We start from the raw sequence: 16,396 nt of genomic DNA on the forward strand, positions 1-16,396 counted from the left end.
CACCCTCACCAACCCCTTATCCATCCCCCCTCTACTCTCCAGGGAGGGTAAGGCCCTCTATGGGGGATCTCCACAGTCTGTCATGTCATCCTGGTCAGGGCCCAGGCCCTCCCCCATGCGTCCAGGCTGAGAGAGCATCCCTCCATGTGAAATGGGCTCCCAAAGTCCTTTCTTACTTCAGGGATAAATACTGGTCCACTACCAGAGGCCCCATAGAGTGTCTAGGCCTCCCCAATGACATCCACATTCAGAGGTCTGGATCAGTCCCATGCTGGCCTCCCAGACATCAGTCTGGGATCCATGTTCAGGTCAGTTTCTGGGGGTTTCACCAGCCCAGTCTTGACCTCATTACTCATCACTCCTTCCTCTCTGCAACTGGGTTCGAGTTCAGTTCAGTGTTTAGCTACGGGTGTCTGCCTCAGCTTCCAACAGCCACTGGATGAAGGCTCTATGATGGCATATAAGGCAGTCATCAGTCTATCATTATAGAGGAAGGGCATTTAGGGTAGCCTCTCCACTATTGCTTAGTTGGTTTCTCCTTGTAGATCTCTGGAAATCTCCCTAGTGTCAGATCTCGCCTTAAACCTATAATCGCTCCCTTTATTATGGTATCTCTCATCCTCCTCTCCTCTTTCTTCCCCCACTCAACCTTCCTGCTCCCTGATTTCCTCTCTCTCCTCGTCTTCTTCCCCTTTCCTTCTCCCAGATCCCTCTCCCCTACCCCCAAGTTCCCAATTTGCTCAGGATATCCTGCCCCTTCTCCTTTTCTGAGGGACCATGCGTTCTTCTCTTGGGGTCCTCCTTGTTTCCTAGTTCCTTTGGTGATGTGGATTGTAATCTGGTAATCCTTTACTGTATGTCTGAAATTCATATATAAGTGAGTACATACCATGTTTGTCTTTTTGTGACTGGGTTACCTCACTCAGAATGGTTTCTTCTAGTTCCATCCATTTGCCTGCAGATTTCAAGATTCCATTGCTTTTTTCCACTGAGTAGTACTACATTATGTAAATGTACCACAAATTCTCTACCCATTATTTAGTTAAGGGGCATCTAGGTTGCTTCCAGGTTCTGGCTATTATAAACAACACTGCTATGAATATGGTTGAACATATGTCTTTGTTGTGTGAATATGAATTCTTTGGGTATATGCCCAAGAGAGGAATTGCTGGATCTTGAGGTAGACTGATTCCCATTTTCCTGAGGAACCACCTTACTAATTTCCAAAGTGGTCCTACAAGTTGGCACTCCCACCAGCAATGGAGGAGTGTTCCTTTTTCTCCACATCCTCTCCAGCATAGTTTGTTATTGGTGGTTTTGATTTTAACCATTCTGGCCGGTGTAAAGAGTTGTTTTGATTTGCATTTCCCTGATGGCTTGGGATTTTGAGCACTTTCTTAAGTGTCTTAAAGCCATTTTAGATTCCTCTGTTGAGAATTTTCTATTTAGTTCTGCACCCCACTTTTTAATTTCATTGTTTGTTGTTTTGGTGACTAGCTTCTTGAGTTCACTGTATATTTTGGATGTCAGCCTTCTGTCAGATGTGGGGTTGGTGAAGATCTTTTCCCATTCTGTGGGCTGTCATTTTGTCTTACTGGCTATGTCCTTTGCCTTACAGACGCTTCTCAGTTTCAGGAGGTCCCATTTATTAATTGTGGATCTCAATGTCTGTGCTACTGGTGTTATGTTCAGGAATTGGTCTTCTGCACCAATTCATTCAAGGGTACCTCCCACTTTGTCTTCTAAGAGGTTCAGTGTGGATGGATTTATGTTGAGGTCTTTGGTCTATTTGGACTTAAGTTTTGTGCATGAAGATAGATATGGATCTATCTGCAATCTTCTACCTGTCTGAATCCAGTTACTCCAGCACCATTTGTTGAAGATGCTTTATTTTTTCCATTGTATAAATATAACTTCTTCGTCAAAAATCAGATGTTCGTAGGTGTATGGGTTAATATCAGGGTTTTCAATTTGATTCCATTTGTCTATCTATTTTTGTGCCAATACCAAGCTGTTTTCAGGACTGTGGCTCTATAATAGAGCTTGAAGTCAGGGATGGTGATTCCTACAGAATTTCCTTTATTGTACAGGGTTGTTTTTCCATATAAAGTTGAGTATTGTTCTTTCAAGGTCTGTGAAGAACTGTTTTGGGATTTTGATGGGGATTGAGTTGAATCTGTAGATTGCTTTTCGCAAGATTGCCATTTATACTATGTTGATCCTACTTACCCAAGGGCATGGGAGATCTTTCCATTTTCTGGTATCTTCTTTAATTTCTTTTTTTAAAGACTCAAAGTTCTTACTGTACAGGTCTTTCACTTGTTTGGTTAGCATTACCCCAAGATATTTTATGTTGTTTGTGGCTATTGTAAAGGGTGATGTTTCTCTGATTTCTTTCTCATTGCATTTATCATCTTTATATAGTAGGGCTACTGATCTTTTTGAGTTGGTTTTGTATCCTGCCACTTTGCTGAAAGTGTTCATCAGCTGTAGGAGTTCCCTGGTAGAGTTTTCCGGTTCATTTATGTAGACTATCATATCATCTGCAAATAGTGAAAGTTTGACTTCTTCCTTTCCAATTGTATCCCCTTGATCTCCTTTTCTTGTCTCATTGCTCTAGCTAGAACTTCAAATACAATATTGAAGAGATACAGAGAGAGTGAGCAGCCTTGTCTTGTTCCTGATTTTAGAGGAATCGCTTTGAATTTCTCTCCATTTAGTTTGATGTTGGCAGTTGGTTTGCTATATTGCTTTTATCATTTTTAGATATGTTTCTGTTATCTCTGATCTCTCCAAGACCTTTATTATGAAGGGATGTTGGATTTTGTCAAAGGCTTTTTCAGCATCTAGTGAGATGATCATGTGTTTTTTCTTTTTCATTTTGTTTATATGGTGGATTACATTGAGGGATTTTTGTATGTTGAACCATCCTTGCATCCCTGGGATGAAGCCTAGTTAATCATGGTGGATGATTTCTCTGATGTGTTCTTGGATTCGATTTGCCAATATTTTTTTGAGTATTTTTGCATCAATGTTCATGAGTGATATTGTTCTGTAGTTCTCTTCTTAGTTGTGTCTTTTTGTGGCTTGGGTATCAAGGTAATTGTAGCCTTGTAAAAAGAGCTTGGCAATGTCCTTTCAGCTTCTATTGTCTAGAACAATTTGAGGAATTGTTTGAATTCTTGTAGATTCTTGCTCTTGTTTGAATTCTTGGTAGAATTCTGCATTGAAGCCATCTGGCCCTGGGGATTAATTTTTAGTATTGCTGATAACATTAATTTTAGTTATTAAATCTAAGTAAAATTTCAAAATAAGGAAATTTTAGTTTTTAAATTTGTTCTCTAAAGTACTATTAAAATTTTAAATCGTGAGTATTATTATAGTACAATCATGTGCCACATAACACATTTCTGTCAGTGATGGACTACAGTATTACTACCTATGATTGCATCACCTAGTAATGATTGTAGAAATTGTATCTTGTGTTAAGTATATGTGCTATGGTCACATAATGGTTAAACTTCCTAATAGTACATTTAAGTGTTCCCATCATTAAACAATGCATGACTACCATCTTTATATACATTCTAGTTTTACTTTCTAATTTTACAAGAACCCATTTGTAAAAGAATATGATCCATTAATACTATAATGAAATAGCCTGCTGATACTTTTTAATAAACTATCAGTTTTGTTTGTTTGTTTGTTTGTTTGTTTGATAGGAGAAAGCTTGGGCTCTGGAACTCTGGCAGACTGCTTCTCAGGAGTTGGAAAGTATACGGAAACTCTACCAGGAACATATGACTGAAGCCCAGATTCATGTATTTGAAAATCAAAAGCAAAAGGTGAACCTAGGTTTCATGATTTTCTTAAATATCAGTGAGAAATCATAAAAATCATGAAAAAATAACTATTTTGAGAAGTTTCTAAGACTTGTTTTTTAACTAATTAACAAATGTATCTCAGAATCTTTTAAAAATATGAATAATCAAAGAACTGCTTCAGTGCACGTTGTGCTTTTTGTTTGTTTGCTTTTTTTTTTTTTTTTTTTCCCGAAACAGGATTTCTCTATGAACTTGCTCTGTAAACCAGGCTGGCTCTCAAAGTCCCTTCTTGCACCAGGGAAAAATACTAAACCACCACCAGAGGCTCCCTGGAGTGCAGAGGCCTCCTTATTGACATCCATGTTCAGGGGTCTGGATCAGTCTTGTACTGGCCTCCCTGACAGCATCTGGGGTCGATGTGCTCTCCCTTGTTCAGGCCAGTTGTTCCTGTGGGTTTCTCCAACCTGGTACACACCCCTTCATTCCTCCCTCTCTTCAACTAAATTCCCAATTTCAGCTCAGTGTATATCTGTGGATGTCTGTCTCTGGTTCCATCAGCCACTGGATGAGGGCTCTAGGATGGCATAAAGAGAGGTCATCAACCTCATTTTAGGGGAAGGGCTTTTAGGTTATCCTCTCCACCATTGCCTGGATTGTCAGATCGTGTCATCCTTGTAGGTCTCTGGAGATCTCCCTAGTTCCAGATCTCTTCTCGGACCTATAGTGGCTCCCTCTGATATGGTATCTCTCATCCTACTTTCTCTCCTCTATTCTTCCCCCAAATGAATATTTCTGCTCCTCCATTTCCTCTCCTCTACTCCTCTTCTCTTGCTCTTATTGTGGCAGCTCTCTCTCCCCTACCCTCATAGGAAGAAGTCTTATTAGTTATTGAAGATGTCTTTCTGTCTAAAGCAAGAGTGTTTTTACATTGGGCATCTACCTTTTGCTTTATACCTCTATTAATAAAACTATTTCATAAAGACCACCTTTCCCATTGAGAAATCTGCCTTCATTGTTTTTCTGTTGGTTCTTTTACTGCTAAATACATTTAAATACTATGGGAAGATTACAGTTTGAGCATTTTCTGTAGATCTTCAGAACTATGTGTTTAAATAAGTGGGTTATCTTAACTCTGATTTTTTAATTGTTCAAATTCAAGATTGTGAATATTCTTATCATCAGAGTGAATTTCTGCCTGTGTAATTCTAATGGTACTTATATGATACTCTAGTTTACAAGATGTCTTTTTGTTGTATTATCCATGCTGTGATTTCTAATAACACATATAATCTGATCTATAGAATTTGTACTTCTAATATCTAATATAAAACACCTTTGATAAAAGTAAATTTTCAAGGCAAAAACTAAGCCCTCAAATTATTGTGTTGTTTTCACTTAAGATCATTCTTCTACTGTAGTTATATAATTTGATTTTTTTGTAAACAACTTTAGAAATAATACTTTATCTCTATTTCCTTGGTTGGCTATTAACCATTACTTTTGTTATCTAACATGTTAACAACATGTTATCTAACATGTTAACATGTTGTAAATTTGTTATTTGTACATTACTTGGTTTAAAAGGACCGTATAACCTGATCAAATGATTTTAAACTTGTAGAATACAGGGACTTTACAACAGTTGCAGAAGAGCCACAGTGGCTCCTTTGCACAGTTTATATTACTCATTTTGGATAGGTTTGAATGTGTGGTTTCCAGTGTCATGCATGTACTCTCTAGCTTTTGAAACTTCTAGTCACTTAACAAATGTTTGTAAATGAAGGTCTTTTATATGTAAGATAGTATTTACCAGTGGACAAATTTATACAAATGATTTTTTATATAAAATACAAATCATTAGTATCACATTGCTTCCTTTTTAATTCTTTTGTTTATTTTGTTTGTTTGTTTCTGTTTTTCGAGACAGGGTTTCTCTGTGTAGCTTTGTAGACCAGGCTGGCATCGAACTCACAGAGATCTGTTTGCCTTTGCCTCCCAGGTGCTGGGATTAAAGGTATGCACCATCACTACCTGGCTAAATTTTTGATCATTAAAAGTTTATTCTTATTTATTTGACTACTAATCCACATAATAGCAGATATAATGCTGATGTCATACAAATATAAGCATATAATTTGATTTTAGTTTTATTTAAAGTATGGGCTACAAACAAAATACTATGGACTCACCTTACTTTCCTATTAGGATCAGCTGAATAATTTTCAACAACTAACCAAGAAACTTCATGTTGCTAATGAGAACATAGAAATGGTAAGTGGAAATAACCATTTCCTGTACCTAATTTTTACAAATTAGAAACTGTAACTATATTTATTTATGCTTATTTACATCACAGTAGAAATCATGTTGTATTTATTAAAACATATAGGCAGTACCTTTTCTGATCTTCTTACATATTCAGTAACTGATCATACTTTACAGTGCCCTTTGAAGATACAACCAACCTGTATTTGAAGTACATCCTAATCGGAAAACTCTCAGGATATTTGGCAAGATTACTAAAGAATACAGGGATCTAGACCATCAGGCCCTCAAAAGTAATGCACACATTTAATCTTTATTGTTTCTTATTACACACAGCTAGAAATGTGCTTTTTGTTGAATGAATGAATTGCTTCTTTAAAAAGAATAAACTAAGAACTATCTGTAAATTAACTGTCAACATTAACCATAATATATATAAATTCCCCTACATTTTCCTAACAAATATAATCCAGCCCCTTTGTTCTACTTAATCTCCTTTAATTCTCATATTTTCCTTTTGCTTTCCTTACCTCCTTGGAATTTTGTTTTTACTCATTGTTGAGTAATAGAATTATAGCACTCTGGGTGATCCCTCCCTTTGCTTTTCATTCTTCCCTAGTTACTCTGCTAATTCTTGCTAATAACTAAACAATATCTATGCTTAAGAGTAGTTATGTCATCAAAAGTAAGTCATCCCATTTTATTGCACTATTTTATTATCCTTTAATCACATGTCTTCTACTTATACTAACATTTAGGATCTCCTTGTATGTTTGTGTTATTTTTGAGACATAGGCTCATACTGTAGCCTAGGCAAGCTTTCATTTACCCAAGCTGGCTTCAGTCTCCTGACAGTCCTCTTGCCTCACTTTACCTAGTATTGGGATTGTAGTCATGAGCCACCATACCTGGCTAATATTTGGGATTTCTAATCATAGGTTATTTGTTTGTATGGTTTTTTACAATATATTTCTGAGGAGTCTTAAAATTCAAGTGAAATGTACTAAAAGACAGGCTTATAATAATATATTTCTACATGGAAACTAGTACTTTAACCTAATGTAGCAATTATTTATCATTTGTCTCAATGTATCTCCCAGAACTGTAGGAATTATATAATCCTTTGGTATTCCTACTGTAGATACATTACTGTTTCAATAACGCCTAAACATTTTTAATGAAAGTCATAGGAAAAGGATGTTTGAGTATTCATGGGGTATATGAAACCATGGTGTGGTACTTTTAAGTCCAGCATTCATGAGTCAGAGGCAAAGGTAGACAGCTATCTTTCCGTTTAGGACCATGCTAGTCTACATACTGAGATGTGACCCTGTCTTTATAAAAGTAAAAATTCATAGTGTCAGACAAGAACTACAGTTTTCTTAATGTATATAGTGGGTGTCAATTAACCAGTAAGCAACAAAGCTGTCATGAAACAATTGTATACAAATCAAAGAACATTAAGAGCTTAGTTGTAGGAGCAAATCTGAGTCAAGATCAAAACAAAAAGGAGCAGTCCCTATAAAAGGCAAGCAGTTCCCATTTAAAAAAGGTCGTTTACTAGGCTCTTGTAGATGCACAATAATGTAAGCAGTGTAGGGTAAATAAAGTTTATTGTAGTGAAACTGAAGGAATGTGTCAGCGTAGAAATCCCTGACTACTTTCTCCACAAACACATTGATTCAGCAATCCAGAACCTACTGAAAAGTTCCTGCATCCCAGGAGAGGATGAAACCAGGCACAGTAAAACTAGTGGGTTGGGTTTTTTTGTTTTGTTTTGTTTTGTTTTGTTTTGTTTTTTATTATAGGAGTGGTTCCCAATCTAGCACCATAGGACGATATAATCAAAAATCAGACTCCCTAGCTCCCAGATTCCTCCAGAGGAAATAAAAGATTGGTGTACACAGCTAGACCCTCTGTCTCAAAAGATTAACTTCCATCTTGTTTGTCCTGGAGTTCTTAACAATTCCTAGACAGTTTAGCCACTGTTCAGAGAATGGCAGTGTGGTGCTGTTGGGACTAGTAGCTGTCCATCACCTTACTCATTACCAGCTAATGAATGAAAGCTCAGCTCTGACTTCCTCCTGTGGGAAAGAACAGATCTTTGCATCCAGCACCCTATCTTCTTAGGGCTTTCCAGAAATGTGTCAGTCTTGTTAGTCTTGGTGCTCTGTCCAGCACAGTGTAGATACATAAAGGAGTTATGACATAGACTGATGTATGCCACAGTATTGCCCTTATCACCGAGCAAGTACACAAAAGCTGCCACTCTCTCTAGGGGGTGGAAAATAATCCAGGACACCTCCCAAACCTATGACTAGCTAATTGATGGAGGTCCTCTTTTGTAAGTTGTCAGTCTTTGGAGCCCAGGAGGATTTCAGTTTTCTTCCATGTCTAGAAACCACTACAGTCACCCCCAAAAGTGAAAAAACAAAGTTGTTGTTTCATAGGAACCCATAAAATTCAGAAATCAGCCCTAAATAAAGGAGATGGGGTTTAGATCTTAGATCTCTCTCTCTCTCTCTCTCTCTCTCTCTCTCTCTCTCTCTCTCTCTCTCTCCTCTCCCTCTCTCTCCATATATATAATATATATATATATATATATATATAGTAACTCTTATTAAGATACTGGGGTCAATGAAAAACATTAATGAAATGTGAACTTTAAACAAAGATTTTTTAAATTCTTGATATAAATTATGGAACTAAAGAACACTGTACACTACCCTGACAAATTCAATGGAGGAGACTAAATCAAATGAAAGAATAAGATAATTCAAAGGGAGGAATTAAAGTCTTAATAAATCAAATAAAAATATAGAATCTGGAATTGAAGATAAGTTTTAGACCTCTTTCCTGGTAGCAGTTAGAAATAATTTTTTAAAAAATAATTACCACAGTTTTCAGTAACTAGCAAAACTGAAGATTTTTAAGAGCAAAAGAAGGATCTGGGTTTAGAAAAGCAAAGAGATGTATAAAACTTGTTCACTATAGCAGACAATTTCCCAAATCTACAAAAAGATATGGCAATCCAAGAATAGGAACCATTAAGAACTCCAAATAGGACCAGAAAGAATGTCTCCTTGTCACATTATAGTTAAATGCCAAGAGTACAGAACAAAAACAAAATAGTGAAAACTATAAGAGTGAAATCCCAAGTTGCTCCTAAAGACAAACTCATTAGAATTACATCAGACCTCTCTTTTCAGGAGGAGCTCTAAGCCAAGAAAACATGGGATGATTTATTTCAATCTTTTAGAATAAATAACTGCCAACTAAGATTATCATATCCAAAAAGTTATTTAAAATCAATGGAGAAATAAAGACCTTCCAAGATGAACACAACTGAAAGCAACACATGACAACTAAGCCAGCACTAAGGAATATATTTCAAAGATTCCAAAGCAGAAATGTGGAGAAAAGAATCATGAGACCTAAGAATAAATTTTCATGAGGAATGATGAACAAATAAGAATTAGCACCAAACCCTGCATGTTCAACTCAGAAAAAAAAAATCCTCTAGGATTATCAACAGCAAAAACCCATATATGCAGTGCATACTTCAAGTCAAAATTATTCCGAAGATAAAGGTTTCTATATGTTGACAAAGGAACAATCCATAAAGAAATGCAACTGCTATTTATATATATATGCAGGAAATGTTGGTGTACCCAGTTTCATAAACAAGCTTCACTCGATGTAAAGGGATGTAATAATAGTGGGAAATATCAGTACCCCACTCAATATTAGTAGTAGATAATCCAGATAAAAAAGTTAATACGAACTACAGAGTGAAATTATACAAGGGGCCAAATAGACTTAACAGATATCCCCTAGATGAATACCTACAGGTGACTGAAAGCAACTTAAAGAAGAATTTGTCTTCCCCAGAGATGAGCACCCTAAATGATTATTTCAATCACAAGTGGCCATCCCTAAAAGAATAAACATATAATCAAGAGTAAATGAACTCAGTAAGTTGCATTTACACACACAGACATATACACATAATAATAAAGAATGAGAGACCATGAATTTGAAAGGGATATACAGGATAGAATATGGGAAGAGTAGGAAGAGAGGAAATGATGTCATATTTTAATTTTAAAGGGGATTGTAGAGCTATAAAAGAGTAAAGGGGAGAATGGACAAAGAAATTATAACCGATTGGGATAATCTGATTGAAGCACTTTTTGTACATGTAGATATCATAATGAAACCCATTATTTTATACAATTAACACATATAATGAAAATAAAACAAAATATAAATAAGCTGCACACAGATGAGTATTCCTGTAATCCTAACACTCTGGAAGCAGTCAAAAGGATGGAAAGTTTGAGACCAATCTGGGCCATATAACAAGACTCTGTCCCATTTTTGTTTGTTTGATTGGTTGGTTGGTTGGTTGGTTGGTTGGTGTTTTTTGTTTTGTTTTGTTTTTAATTAACTTTAAAATAAAATAAATTGGGCCAGGAAGATGACTTGGTGGATAAATGTAGTGCTGCTAAGATTGAAGACCTGAGTCGGTCTCTGAGACCCATGTGGAAGAAGATGAGAACTGATTCCCACAAGTTGGCTTTTGACCTTCAAGTACTATGTCTGTGCCTTTGTCCAGTAAATACATGTCAATTTTAAAAATAACTAGATAAATTAGCCATCTTTCTAGAGCTTAATCCCAGTGATAGACATAGTTTTTGTCCCACCCATGAACACAGAAATTTGCATTACTAATACCTCAATCCCATCAATATTGTTAAACTGTTTTACATGATTCAACACTGATTCCATAACCTATAACATTTTTCAGTTTCCTACACATGTAGATGAGTAAAAGATCAGCCAGAGGAAGCCCTCAGACAGGAATTCAGGGTCAGGTAGTTTGGAACAGGATCCATGGAGGTAAAGGTAAGGAAGGAAGAGACCCAAGGTTACATTTTACCCTCAAAAAAACATAGTAATTATCAAGAATCTTACCTTATTTTTTGTTTTGTGTTTGGTTTTTGCTTATATGCTTTATGTTACCTTGGGAAATGCAGTTCCTAAATGTTCTAATACTGGATGTTTTTGATTTGTTCTTATGGCAGACTAACCAACACTTCCTGAAAACAGTAACTGAACAAAGTATGGAGATTGAGAAACTTCGAAAACATCTTAGGTATTTTCAGTCATGAATTTTGTTTTTATTATTAATTATATCCATTCAGGGAAACTTCCTTAAAAGCCATAGATATTCTCAAGTGTTTTCTTCCTCCCATTTATAAAGCCTTTCCCAGAAACACTCTGTATATATGAGCATCAGCCATGAGCAGAGACTGAAGCAGTCTGTCAGGAGGTAACCATAGCATGTGTGTGGAAGGATAGTGAACCAGTGCTACAGGAGAAAGCTAACCCCCTAAAAAAGTGTTCTACCACTAACCTTTTATTGGATTTCTGCCTGAGGAAAAGGAACACCAAAACCTGTTGTTGTTTCTTAGAAGATAATCACAGGAAATACCAGTTGAGGAGTGGGGAACTGAGATTGGAAAGAGAAAGTACATACAGCCATTGACTTCCTGCCCAGCTTTGCTTTCTATTTCTATGATAGAACTTCAGACTAAAAGCAATTTGGGAAGGAAAGGGTTTATTTTTAAATCTTTCCCTTCCATGGCACTCACTGTCCATCATTGAGAGAAGTCAGGGAAGGAATTATTGCAGAGACCATGGAGGAATGCTGATTACTGGCTTGTTGTCTCTGGCTTGCTGAACTACCTACCTTTCTTGCACAGCCAGGGCCACCTGCCCAGAAGTGGCACTGCCCACATTGGACTGGGTCCTCCGACATCAGTTTTTAAACAAGAGAATTCCCCACAGATTTGCCTAAGGCCAATCTGGTGGAGGCAATTCTTTTATCTTCCCTCTTCTGAGATGACTCTTAAATTGTATCAAAGTTGATTTAAAAAAAAAAAATGAGCACATTTGCCATCCATGGAACACTATACACTCATTAAGAGGAACAAGGGAAGCAGAGCTGCATTCAACTTTAAGATAGGATTTAAGGTGGGATTCAGAATGGAAGAGTGGCATTGCTGTGGATCAAACCCAGAGCCTTGCAAACTCTAGGCAAGTCCTCTGCCACTAAACTACACACTCAGAACTAATAAAACTAATAATATATAAAAAACAAAAACAGATTTCAAGATGAGTAATTTTATAACAAATAGATTTTTCTAATTCATTATAATATAAATTCATAATATTCGCCAGGCAGTGGTGGCACACGCCTTTAATCCTGGTACTCAGGAGGTAGAGGCAGGTGTATCTCTGTGAGTTGGAGACCAACCTGGTCTACAAGAGCTAGTTCCAGGACAGGCTCCAAAGCTATACAGAGAAAAACCAAGAGTGTGTGTGTGTGTGTGTGTGTGTATGTATGTATGTATGTATGTATGTATGTATGTATGTATGATCAGAATATTCACTGTTAGTTATCTAGAACTCATTGAAAACTGCTATAATGTAAACCCCCCCTTTCATCTCTAATTTTATTGACAGGTCTTTTGAGTAGTTTTGCTAAGGATTACATTTGTCAGTTTATTTGTCCTTTTCAAAGGACCCACTCTTTGTTTGATTAATCCTTTGTATTGTTCTTTTAGTTTTCCATTTCATGAATTTAAACTCTGGACTTTATCCTTTGTTTCCTTGTGCTGATTTGAAGATAAACCTTTTAGGACCTTGAGTTTTATTAGATTATTTATATGAGATATCTGATTTTTCTTAAAGTAGGAATTTGTGACTACAAAGTTTTCTATTATAACCACTTTTTTCTGTTTCTCTCAGATTCTAGTATGTTGTGCTTTCATTCTCCTTTGATGCTAAGAATTGTTTTATTTCCTTCCTTATTCCTTTAGTGACACACTAATCATTCAAGATTGTGTACTTAGCAGCTTTGGGATAGAATAGTTTGTGGGTGTTTATTAACTCCATTTGATCTATAATTTAACTCTGTAGTTTCTTTGCTGATAGATTTTATCTGGATGACTTAGTTATTGATGAGAATAAAATATTAGTCAGGTCACCTATTAGTGTTGTTTTGAAGTCTGTTTGGGCCTTTATGGCCAGTAGTGTTCATTATGATATTTGGTGTGGTAATGTTGAGTGCATATGTTTTTTTGCTGTACTTGAATCCTTCATTGATATAAATTGTCTATCCTTTTTTCTTTAGTTTGTTTTGCCTTCTTTTTGACAAAGATTTTTAAACAAGCACAACAAAATGAATCAGTAAGCAGTTAGGAACAACATTCAAAAATTTAAATGCTAGGGACTGGGGAGATGATTCAGTGGGTAAAATTTGCAAGCATGTGGGCCTAAATTCAGATCCCTAGCAGAATGTAAAAATCTAGGCATAGCAGTGCATGACTACACACCAGCACTGGAGAGGGGAGAAGAGGAAAATTGCCAGGGTTTGTGGCCTTTACCTTACCTGAGAAAGTGGGGATTTCTTCTTTCTCTTTCTCCTAACACCCTCTCCCCTCTTGCAGTGCTCACAGTTTGCTCAGGAGATCTTGTCCCTTTTCCCTTCTCCATGTATGCTTCTCACAGGGTCCTCTTTGTTTCTTAGCTCCTCTGGAAGTAGGGCTTATTGTCTTGTAATCCTTTGTTCTATGTCTAATGTCCATAAATGAATGAGTACATACCATGTTTGTCCTTTTGTGACTGGGTTACCTCACTCAGGATGGTGTCTTCTAGTTCCATCCATTTGCCTGACAGCTGCAAGATTCCATTGTTTCTTTGTTTTTTTTTCTTTTTTGTTGTTGTTGTTGTTTTGTTTTGTTTTGTTTTCCCGCTGAGTAGTACTCCATTGTATAAATGTACCACATTTTCTCTATCCATTCTTCAGTTGAGGGGCATCTAGATTGCTTCCAGGTTCTGGCTATTACAAATAATACTGCTATGAACATAGTTGAAGAGATGTACTTATTGTTTGAATGTTCTTCTTTTACGTATATGCCTGAGAGTGGAATTGCTGAATCTTATGGTAGACTGATTCCCATTTTTCTGAGGAATCGCCATACTGATTTCCAAAGTGGCTGTACAAGTTGGCACTCCCACCAGCAGTGGAGGAATGTTCTGCTTTCTCCACTTCCTCTCCAGCATAAAATGTTGATGTTTTTGATTTCGGCCATTCTGACAGGAGTAAGGTAGTATCTTAGAGTTATTTTGATTTGCATTTCCCTGATGGGTAAGGATGTCGAGCAATTTTTTTTTACATTATTTTTTATTAGTTCAAATTAGAAACTTTCCCTCTCACTCTCTCTTGACCCCCCACCTCGTCCCCCCTCTGTTCCCAGGGAAGGTAAATCCCTCCATGGGGGTTACCCAAAGTCTGTCATACCATCTTTGGCAGGGCCTAGACCCTACCCGATGTGTCCAGGTTAAGAGAGCATTCCTCCATGTGGGATGGGCTCCCAAAGTCCCTTCTTACACCCAGGGTAAATACTGATTCACTACTGGGGCCCCATAGAGTGCTGAGGCCTCTTCATTGACATCCACATTCAGGGGTCTGGATCAGTCCCATGCTGGCTTCCCAGACATCAGTCTGGGGTCCATGTGCTCCCCCTTGTTCAGGTCAGCTGTCTCCGTGGGCTTCACCAGCCTGCTCCGGACCTCTTTGCTCTTCACTCCTCCCTCTCTGCAACTGGGTTCAGAGTTCAGTTCAGTATTTAGCTGTGGGTGTCTGCTTCTGTTTCCGTCAGCCACTGGATAAGGCCTCTAGGATGGCATGTAAGGCAGTCATCAGTCTCATTATAGGGTAAGGGCATTTAGGGTAGGTTCTCCACCATTGCCTAGATTGTCAGTTGGTGTCATTCTTGTAGTTCCCTGGGAATCTCCCTGGTGCCAGATCTCTCCTCAAACCTATAATGGCTCCCTCTGTTATGGTATCTCTCCTCCTGCTCTCCTCTGTTCTTCCTCCAACTCAACCTTCCTGCTCCCCCATTTCCTCCTCTCCCCTCCTCTTCTCCCGCTGTCATTCTCCCAGCTGTCTCTCCACTAACCTCATGCTCCCAATTAGCTCAGGAGATCCTGCGCCTTTCCCTTCTCTGGGATCCATGCACTCCTCTCTTAGAGTCCTTCTTGTTTCCTAGTTACTTTGGTGATGAGTATTGTAGGCTGATAATCCTTTGTACTATATCTAAAATTCATATATGAGTGAGTACATACCATGTTTGTCTTTATGTGACTGGGTTACCTCACTCAGGATGAGTTCCATCCATTTGACTGCAGATTTCAAGATTCCTTTGCTTTTTTCTGCTGAGTACTACTCCATTGTGTAAATGTACCACGTTTTCTCTATCCATTCTTCAGTTGAAGGGCATCTAGGTTGCTTCCAGGTTCTGGCTATATTACAAAAAGCACTGCTATGAACATAGTTGAATATATGTCCTTGTTGTATGAATGTACATTCTTTGGGTATATGCCGAAGAGAGGAATTGCTGGAACTTGTGGTAGACTGATTCCCATTTTCCTACAAAACTGCCATACTGATTTCCAAAGTGGTCTTAAAACTTTGCACTCCTACCAGCAATGGAGGAGTGTTCCTTTTTCTCCACATCCTCTCCAGCATTGACTGTCATTGGTGGTTTTGATTTTAACCATTTTGGCCGGTGTAAAGAGTTGTTTTGATTTGCATTTCCCTGATGGCTTGGGATTTTGAGCACTTTCTTAAGTGTCTTTCAGCCATTTTAGATTCCTCTATTGAGAATTCTCTATTTAGTTCTGCACCCCACTTTTTAATTTCATTGTTTGGTGTTTTGGTGACTAGCTTCTTGAGTTCATTGTATATTTTAGATATCAGCCCTCTGTCAGATGTGGGGTTGGTGAAGATCTTTTCCCATTCTGTGGGCTGTCATTTTGTCTTACTGACTGTGTCCTTTGCCTTACAGAAGCTTTTTGGTTTCAGGAGGTCCCATTTATTAATAGTAGATCTCAGTGTCTGTGCTACTGGTGTTATGTTCAGGAATTGGTCTCCTGTACCAATTAGTTCAAAGGTACCTCCCACTGTCTCTTCTAGGAGGTTCAGTGTGGCTGGGTTTATGTTGAGGTCTTTGATCTATTTGGATTTGAGTTTTGTGCATGGCAATAGATATGGATCTATCTTCAATCTTGTACATGCCAGCATCCAGTTGTGCCAGCACCATTTATTGAAGATGCTTTCTTTTTTCCATTGTATAAATATAACTACTTTGTCAAAAATCAGTTGTTCATAGGTGTATGGGTTAATGTCAGGGTTTTCAATTTGATTCCATTTGTCTATCTATTTTTGTGCCAAT

The 16,396-nt window shown here is 37.6% G+C and overlaps 1 protein-coding gene across 8 annotated transcripts in view; it reads left to right on the plus strand.

Moving 5' to 3' along the window:
- Positions 1 to 16,396, plus strand: part of Sclt1 (sodium channel and clathrin linker 1) — a 146,862-nt gene that overhangs the window by 25,004 nt on the left and 105,462 nt on the right. For all 8 annotated transcript variants that reach the window (XM_035451108.1, XM_027391906.2, XM_027391907.2 and 5 more), the window contains 3 exons: positions 3,723 to 3,845; positions 6,030 to 6,095; positions 11,177 to 11,247. In XM_035451108.1, coding sequence (XP_035306999.1) covers positions 3,723 to 3,845; positions 6,030 to 6,095; positions 11,177 to 11,247 — 260 coding nt within the window. The remainder of the gene's footprint in view (positions 1 to 3,722; positions 3,846 to 6,029; positions 6,096 to 11,176; positions 11,248 to 16,396) is intronic.

Source organism: Cricetulus griseus (genome assembly GCF_003668045.3).
Source record: "Cricetulus griseus strain 17A/GY chromosome 1 unlocalized genomic scaffold, alternate assembly CriGri-PICRH-1.0 chr1_0, whole genome shotgun sequence".
In the NCBI taxonomy this organism is placed as follows: Eukaryota; Metazoa; Chordata; class Mammalia; order Rodentia; family Cricetidae; genus Cricetulus; species Cricetulus griseus.